A 9,960-nucleotide genomic window follows, 5' to 3' on the forward strand; every position below is an offset into this window, starting at 1 on the left:
TGGCCCTCTTCGAGGCTCTGTATGGCTGGAGATGCTGGGCACCGGTTGTGTTAGAATGAGGCTGATGAGACTGTTATTGAAGGGTCAAAACTTTTTAGAGTCACTAATGAAAATGTGGCAGTAGCTAAGGAAAAATGGAAATAAGCTCAATCACGTAAAAAATGTATGGGAGATCATGTGTGTTGGTCTCGTTAGGGTCTATAAGATGTGTATAACAGTTTGTAGAAGGGGGGGGGGAGGGGATGAATACAAACACAATATTTTCAAATTTAAAATATATATTGATAAAAGAAGATCAATATAGATTTTACAAGACTATTTGCGGAAAGATAAGGTAAGAAAAACCTATCTAAACAATCTTAAGTTTACACATTTAATCTTAGCAAATAAGAAAAGATTTGCTGTTAAAGAAATAGAAGAAAGTAAGTTCTATCTGGGAGAGAACTTGTTTAGAATACAATGAAAGAGATTCTAACTTGCTCTTGAAGATGAGCGTATTTGTTCTTAGATGTGTGTTCTTTTACTTAAGCGCAAGAGAGCTCAGAGTAAGGTTTATGTTAAGAGTATATCTGCATGAAGATAGAACACATCTATTTATACCCGTTGCATTAAATGCACATTTAATGCAATGTGGTAGGGTTAGAACGCGTGTCAAGCCTTAAGGGAAAGGCTTGTCATTTGCTACAGTAAATAGTACAAAAGCCTATTCATGAGCAGACATCCTTTCATAAAGTTGGTGGATAATAGAGTCAACTAATCGGCTCCGTACCGTACTAACATTTAGAAAGGGTATGGGTTTGTCCTTTGTGTGTATAAGGACAAGACAACAACAATCGTGCTTAGCAAGCTTCATTTGATCGCTGAATGCTAGAATAACCTGAAGGTCTCTTCAGCATTCGCTGAGGCTTGGGCAGTCTTCACACATATGTAGACATGCTCATAATCATTGAATACCGCTTCAGATCACGTACTCGCCAGTCTCTAATCTTCAGTTTCAGTCTTCGACATTGGCTGAAGGTTCTTTAGTGTGAGTGTTGTCTTCTTGAAGTTACGCTGTCGCTGATATGATTTACAATACAAGTTCTTCAGCGATCACTGAACAAACTAGTGCAGATCGCTGGAACTGAAAAGACAGAAACAAAAATATTTTGCATAGGATAAAATGGATTATCATCAAATCACTGAGAGAGAGGATCAACAATGTGTTCCTTAAGGTTTCTCCTTTTTGAGGTGCCTGACGGTTTGGCCTTAAAGGAAAACTAAGTCTAAGGTACATCGGTCCATTCAATATTTTGGAAAGGGTCAGTGAAGTTGCTTATCATTTAGCACTTCCACCTCAGCTATTTCATGTGCATAATGTGTTTCATGTTTCAACACCTCAAGACTACTATTATCATCCATTGCATGTGGTGTAATCTCTGCTAGATAAAATCCATGAGGATCTTTCGTTCAAAGAAGAACCTGAAGTTGTATTAGACAAACGGGAGCGAGTTATGAGAAAGAAAACCATACCGTTAGTCAAAGTGTTGTGGAAAAATCACCCGCAACGTGAGACCATTTGGGAGATGGACGAGTCACTACGTTCGGAATATCCTCATCTTTTCGAAAATTTGTAAGTGTTACCTTTATGTATTTATGTTTTAGCTTGATTTTGAGGACACAATCTTCTCTTTTGGGGGGAAGAATTATAATATCCGTCGTGTATGTTTACATATACATATATATATACATATATATATATACACATATATATATATATATATATACATATATATATATATATGTATATGTAAACATACACGACAAATATTATACCAACAACATGTAAGTAGGAAATGAAAAGGACCACCATCTCTGAATGAACCGCCAAACCTTAGAAGACACTGATGACTCGAACAATAGGTGCTGGGTAATTTCAAAATTAGAACCACAAGGCGGACAAAGGATAGAATCGAGATCCACATTCAACTTGAATAAATTGTCACAAGATGGGAGCCTATTTAACATAACCTGCCAAATGAAAATGTTGACTCTAGAAGGAACCTATGTATTCCAGATCGTCTCCCTATCACCGACACCCAAGAAAGCTTTCTCAACAATGATATGCAAAGAGCTAACAGAAAAAAGACCATTAGAATTTAAAGACCAAATCCATCTATCAGGATTATCAGACAATGAGCATTTCCGGTGTTGATCGAATTCTTTAGATTCTCTATTGTCTGGATAGGTCTACACCACGACCAATAATTAACTCCAACCTTGATACGGTCAGCAACAACTGCCAACTTCTCTTTTTCTAAGGAGAAGAGCCTATGAAAACGGGAAGAAAAGAACAAAGCATTTAATCCCTTCCCAACCTCTTTCAAACATAAATCTGCAAAATTAATGTTCAGTAGCCCTAACGATTTCACAACAGAGACAATACTATACTACCCCATGGGCTGCAATTGCTCGAGATACCCTGATCCAAGGTTAAACCACCTCTTTCACCATAAATCTATTTAATTAGTTTCATCCGGAAGGAGTTTTAATCGCTCCTAAATTTCCATGTCCACTTAACAAGTAGATAAATATTAGAAGCAAAAATGCTTCTGATACCGAGGCCTCACTTTCTTTATCTCTAAGCACTGTACTCCATTTAAACCAGGCTATTTTTCTGTTATCATCTTCTGAGCCCCATAAAAACTCTCTCCGAATTCTCTCCATATAATCAGTAACTGTCTTAGGAGCTTTAAAGATCGAAAGATAATACATGGCTATACTACCAAGCATAACTTGAACCAGCATCCCTCTCCCTCCAATCGAAAAGATTTTTGCTTTCCATCTGGATAATCTTTTTTGGAATCTTTCAATAATTGGATCCCAGGCTACGACCTTAGACATGTTTGCATCAAAAGGGACCTTGAGATATTTACTTGGAAGTCATCCCGCTTTACAATGTAACTCTATAGCAGACATATTGACTGTATCCTCCTCCAAACCCACTCCAAGAAGTTCACTTTTAGCCAGATTTAGACGAAGCCCAGCAGTTAAAAGAAGCATATCAGGATCTGCAGAATGTTCCTCCTTTCTTCGACAAACCAATCATTAATAAAAAGCGCGCCATCCGCATAAAAAAGACGAGTAATGTTAAATCTGTCATTTCCAGCCTCCAAGCCTTTAATCAAATTTTTATTCCGGGCCTAGGTCATAAGCAAATGTAGTCCTTCCATGACAACAAAATAGGAAAGGGGATAACGGATCCCCTTGAAACCTCTCCGTAACCGAAACTCCGAAGTTAGGGACCCATTGATAAGGACCGAAGTGGAAGCCGAACAAAGACACACCTGCACCCATCTCCTCCACTTCCTTGAGAATCCCATAGCCTCAAGAATCTCATTCAAATACCTCGAGTCCACCGTATCATACGCCTTCTTGAAATCGACTTTAATAAGAAGAACCTGTTTTGTACTCTTTTTAGCCTAATTGAAAGTCTCATTTGCACACCATGGAGGATGTATCTTCCTTTTATAAAAGTAGATTGCGAGTCACTGACTAGAGTTAATAACACAACTAATTAATTCTATTAGCAAGAGCCTTGTCAATAGTTTTATCAGCAGTCTTGGGAATAATGCAAATGAAAGAAGAGTTGCAGCCATTTGGAATCCATCTAGAGCTGGAAAAAAGACTAATCCAAAACTGCCCCTGTAAAATCGTTGTTGACAGAAGACGAAAAAGATTTTAACAATTAATTACATTATTAAAATATTCTATAAATTCATCATCTCAATACACTTCTAAATATACGGTAATACATTCGATCTCATTGGTCTAAACAATTAAAATAACATATACATTTTCTCAGTATTAAGTTCTACAGATGTCTGTCTTTATTTTTCCTCAATTTTAGCATAGTATACTTTAACATAGTTGTTAAAGTAAAAAAGATTTAACCATAATGGTGGTGTTTGATTGGTTTGAACTTGGTTCCAAAGTTCAAAAATACCGGGAGGTCTCAGGTTCAAATCCAAGAAGGAATAAAAATCCTCTTGTGGCCGCGGAGATTCAAATGCAATGACTCCGGACTATTTGCAAAGCAAATGGTCGCTCTGTGATTGGTCGGCTCGCATAACGGGTTGGATATCCATGTTAATAAAAAAAATAAAAAGATTTTATAAATAATAATCAATCTCCATGAAAAAAAGACTTAATTTGTCCCGTTCTAGAATTATGATGATAGAATCCTTTGGGTTTCTTTCATTAAATCGTTCAATAAATCTTTCATAATTAGTCAAGTATTTATTCATATAATTAAATGATTCTCTTATACCTGTATATATAACACCTCTATGTATGCACTCTCACATGCAGTTCATCATATCATACACAGAAGAACCCTACATTGCATAGTTGATTCCCTAACTCATGGCTTTTGTTAGGGTTCTTCCCATCACACTACTACTACTATCATGCCTTATGATCATGACCTTTGAAGTCGGTTCAACGGCTCGGAAAATGCATGTGATCGAGCCTGGCCAAGGCCCGGTGGTGAGGGTTCAGGGAGAAAAGAATGGCGTAGGTGGGCTAATGGAGTGTTGGAATGCATTACTGGAATTGAAATCATGTACGAACGAAATCATACTGTTCTTTCTCAACGGCGACAGTTACTTGACGATGGAGTGTTGTAGAGCCATTCGGATCATCACTTACGGCTGCTGGCCATCCATGCTTACTTCTCTCGGGTTCACTTCCGAAGAAGGTGACATTTTACGAGGTTATTGTGGTGGCGCGCCTCTACCACAACCGGTTATGCTCTTAGGCCCTCATGTCTGATATCTTCAATCTTGATCATTATGATCAATTGCAGGTTTTAATGCTTGAAATAAAGAACACCAAGTGATTTGAATCTTGAATAGTGGGTGCAGGTTTTAGTTTTAATGCTTGAAATAAAGAACATGATGAGTGAGTTGAATCTTGAATTATGAATTGAACAGTCTATGTTTGTTAACCCTATATCTTCCTAAGGAGTTGTGTTACAATTAATGAACTCGATTGGTTGATCTTTCTGATCTTCTTGAGTACGTAATTATTTCAAAAGACATAAACAATCGTAAGATCTCCACCAATATTATAAAGAAAATGAGAAATAAACCCTAAAGGATAAACCCTAAATTAACCACAATCTCCAAACCCTAGAAAAACGAGAAATGTATACAAAACCCTAAAGGGGAACCATGGCCTAGGACATGTTTTCGAAACGTTTAAGCATGCAAGCAAACAGCAAGTTTGATCGTGATTTAAAGTGGTTCGAACCTCAAACCCCGTTACAGTTGAATGTTGAACTTCAAATCATGATTTTTCGTTAGCATGTTAAATGTTTAATTTTGAACAGTTTTTTCAAAATTTTAGGTCCAATTTTACATTGTTTAGAGTCTTTTAACAACCATTGTAAAACTATTGCCCACAACTCTACTTTCACAATAGAACACAAAAGTAATACTCCTCATGATTGTCTCTATAATTTATATATATGTAAACCAAATGCTACCTTAGGCGCGACTCTAACTCGCTTTTGATTACATTGCATGTCTATCTGTGTTTGATTTCTTCTTCGATCTTCATCTCTAATAATCCCCTCCCGCCCTCCTCCTCCCCATTAGGGGTGTAAAGTGTAAACAATTTGAGCTTTTAACGAGTTACTCGAGCCCAATGTACGAGCTCGAGTCGATCTCAGATATAAAATAAAGCTCATATAACTTAACGAGCTGAGGTTTCTAACATGAATGTTCAACTCGGCTTGTTTCAATTCTCGATTAAATTTGTCGAGTCGAGCTGAGCCATTCGAGCATACATTTTTCCAAAACAAACATGCTCATATGCTCATTAATTAATTATACAATAAAAATATAAAATTAATAGAGTTCAAGCAAATAAACGAGTCAATCGATCGTGAGTTTGAACCGATAAACAAGTATCGAGCTCGAGAATTCAAAAAATATTCGACCTCGAGCCCTATCTTGAAAATGTTATTCGCACTCGAGTCGAGCTTACCTGGTATTAATTTTTCAAGTCGGACTCGAATAACCCCTACTCATCTCAAATTTACTCGTTTATTCCCCTACTCCCCACAACCATTTGTGGTAAAATTAGCAGTGGGCTTGAACCGGCGTGAAAGTATCCATCTCATAAAATTGGGTTATATAGGACTAAAAAATATCTGAGTACCGTAATAATAGACTTATTTTATAAGACTTACGTTTATAGAACCAAATAATTGTAAATTCTACATTAAAATATTACAATAAGTTTATAAGACGTTTTAACAAGTTTTTATGACTTTTTTCAAAAATTGTGTCTTATTTGTTTTTTACAAATACTTTAGAGTAGTGCTCTATAAACACATCTTTTTATTAGACATATGTTTTTTGTAAGACATTTTTGAAATAATAAAACATAATTAATTTGTCCTAAAAAAAACTTTGTTAAGACGTTAAAAATTATCCTATAAATTTATTTTAACACTTTTATACAAGACATACAATTGTTTGATCCTATAAACTTAAATCATATAAAATAATACATTAGAACGCTTGCATGGTATTAGTGTCTTATAAACTCAAATTTATTACAATGATATATACGACCTTAACCAATACCGTTTGAATACACACGTCACTATGCAATAAGAGAATAATATAACATCACGCATTTAATGCTTTATGTTTGTTGAGGGATGCTTAAACGAGAACATGTTCAAAATAAGATAACAAGAAAATAGCTAAATCACATGTGAATAAAGATGATTTTACTTGTGATTACAAAACACGATCAATGCAAGGATAAACGGATGACCAAGTCACATGAATCACATGTGATTTTAGTGTGAAATCATATATGATTCGATCGTTTTTATTATTATTTGGTTACTGTTCTCGTATGAAAACGTTTGTATATAGCAATGAACATTAATGAGAATAATAAACGTGAAATGAAACGAGAACCAATTAATCCATAGAATAAGTAGTTGCTGCCTTCCATTCTTAGGTATCAATTAAAGGAAAAAGAAAAGAATGGGTGTTTCTTTTAAGACTTTATTTTCATGTGTTACCCATGGAATTCTATTAATCAAATGAAGTCGTCTGATAAATTAGTGCCCGTTTATCAAACATTTATCCGAGCAAGTGCTTACCAAGTCATGTTATCTCATCTAATGAATATGGTAAGGACCAATAATCTTACCCGGTAAGAGCGAGACAAGGACCATGAATCTTACCCAGTAAGTAACGGCGACGAATCTTACCACAGTAAGCGCTTACCGGGTAAATTATTGAATACGATGTCGTTTTGGTGGACTAAAATTTTATCCGGTATGTAAATAATAATGTTAAATTTTACCGGTAAGCACTTACTGGGTAAGTGTTTGGTAAACGACCCCTTAATTATGTTTATAACTTTTAAAGTTATGTTTGACAAAATAGTTGCTGATTGAAAATATCGTTGTTAACACAAAAACTAGTTGATAATATAAAATGATTTAAAAAAACATGTTGAAAATTTAATTAGAAAAATATATATGAAGGGCATAAATTGAAAGAAAAATCCTATAGAGCTTATTGAAATGATGTTTAATTGAAGTAGCTTTTCAAAAAGCTAATTTACGACTAGCTAAATGGAGTTTTTTCAATAAGCTTAAAAAATAAGTTTTCTTATTAAGTTAGGTTATGATTGTCAAACATGTTCAGATTGTGAATTTTAGTACTGATATGTAACGAAAATATGACTATAGTCATTCTAGAGGATGCTAGAGAAACTACACATGATATAGACCTTGAAAGTTTCCGGTGATTGGTTGCGGGCTCAATGATACTACAACAAATTTGAGTTTATAGGACGTTAAAAATGTCTTAAGCTGTCATTTACCAAATACTTATCGGGTAAGCGTTTATCGGGTGTGACTTACCCTACTTGGTGTATGGCAAATAACGGAAATCTTACTCGGTAAAGGCAAGAGAAAAATCAATGATCTTACACAGTAAGTGAGGGATATGACTCTTACCTGGTAAAAGCTTACCGGGTCAAAGATGCTCAACAACAATCTATTTTAATGGTCGACAATATTATCCATTAAGATGAATAAAGACGGTAACTCTTGCATTTAAGTAAGCATTTACTCGGTAAGTGTTTGGTAAACGACCCTAACTGTTCTAATAGACTGTTTTATAGGATTTAAGTTTATACGACTAAACAATAAAACTATATATCTAAAAACATTACAATAAGTTTATAGGACGATTTTAGACATCATAATAAGTCTTTTAGTAGATTTTGAAATAAACCGTCTTATTAATTTTTTTTACATGACACAATCTGAAAGAGTTATCTATAAAAATAAATGTCTTATAAAAAATGGGTTCATACAACACTTCTAAAATAAAATGTCATATTAGTTTTTCACACGATAATTTGGAGAAGTGTCTCATGAACACATTCTTTAAGATAGCGTTTGGTATGCATATATGACAGAACTATTGACTGGACAGGACAAGGGGGCGTGAATGGACAAGACCGACCAAGTTGTCTGGTGTTTATAGGATACTTGGTTTTATAAGACATTTTTTCCCCTCCAAATAATGTCATATAAAAAACTAATAGCACGTTTCATTTAAAAAATGTTCCAAAAAATTGCTAAGATGTCTTAAAGCGTTTTATAAACTTATTGTAACACATGGACATAGAATGATATGATGCACAATTGTTTGGTCCTTTAAACTTAAATTTTATAAAACTATCTATTAGAACACTTATGCATTTTTAACGAACTAGCAACAAAACTTGATTTTTTTTATAGTGGTAGGATTCAATATGGTATTATTATTTATATATGTGTCTTGTTTCATATATAGATTGACTTGGGATTATGTGAGACCAAAGATTTTTCGTGAGATCCGTAAGACCAATTCTCAACCCTTGGATTAGATCTACAATCTAAACATTCATAATCACAAAATTGCCACCGCGCAACTTTAGACCATTAGATTGTTAGCTTAAAAAGTTGATCAATGAACATAAATTGATCTTACGGGTCTCACGAAAAACTCTTGGTCTCACATGAACCCAACCATATATATATATATATATATATATATATATGAAACTTATGAACATGTTCTGTTTCAAATGTAAAACAGTTCTGTCTGAAATAATCATATATAAAACAACACTATATATTTCACATAAAACTAATTCTCATAATTGTTAATATTTTTCTCCTCTTTTATTTTGTTCCCAAGTATTCTAATTATAAATGGCAACTATATATAGAAACCAATAAAAGAAGAATGATATCTTTGCTTGCTTCTTGCACTTTACATATTTGATCAGTGTCTCATGTTCTATCGAATATCTCATAAAAAGAAATCTTGAAATACAATAAAGAATCCTTATTAAGCTTGCTCATAAGAATTGAATTACTTGGGAAGAGGTTAACGTCACCTCCTTTCACTTTTGTCTCCTTAAATGCTTCTTGCTACTGTATATATATATACATACTTCTATTCCTATAAACTATAAACAAAGTGAACCTTCAAGAAACTAGGAAACCAAGTAAGTTTACTGTCTTCACTACTTTAGACCATTGATATCTTTCTTTGGAAAACGATATATATATATATGATCCATCTTTTCTATTCTACTAGTAATGAACCGTGATATTCTTTTGTGGGTTTTCTAAGTTTCAGAGAAACTAGGAAGACAAATGGATTGTCATATACATGCTTTAATATCTGTGTTAGAACCAAATAAAAATCAGCTGTCTCAAAAGCTAATGTTTAGTTCATCTTCTTCTTCTCTGCCCTCATCAAAAAATGATGATGTGGCTTTGCGTAATTGGTGGACAAGAGGGACAACATATTTATAACAGTTACTCATGATATACTTTTTGTGGAACTTATGAAAGCAGGCAAGCAAGCAAGCAATTAAGCT

At 34.3% G+C, this 9,960-nt stretch overlaps 1 protein-coding gene across 1 annotated transcript; it reads left to right on the forward strand.

Moving 5' to 3' along the window:
• Nucleotides 1–4,404: 4,404 nt before the first annotated feature.
• On the forward strand, nt 4,405–4,812 carry LOC112510753 (egg cell-secreted protein 1.2-like). The gene has a single exon (XM_025116076.1). It carries the CDS (start codon nt 4,405–4,407, stop codon nt 4,810–4,812), a length of 408 nt encoding a protein of 135 aa, XP_024971844.1.
• Nucleotides 4,813–9,960: the final 5,148 nt, after the last annotated feature.

This window comes from Cynara cardunculus (assembly GCF_001531365.2).
Source record: "Cynara cardunculus var. scolymus isolate 2C chromosome LG 4, CcrdV1, whole genome shotgun sequence".
In the NCBI taxonomy this organism is placed as follows: Eukaryota; Viridiplantae; Streptophyta; class Magnoliopsida; order Asterales; family Asteraceae; genus Cynara; species Cynara cardunculus.

What these genes read in the sequence shown, in the direction of transcription:
- LOC112510753 (XM_025116076.1), top strand. Translation starts at nt 4,405, where the DNA reads ATGGCTTTTGTTAGGGTTCTTCCCATCACACTACTACTACTATCATGC.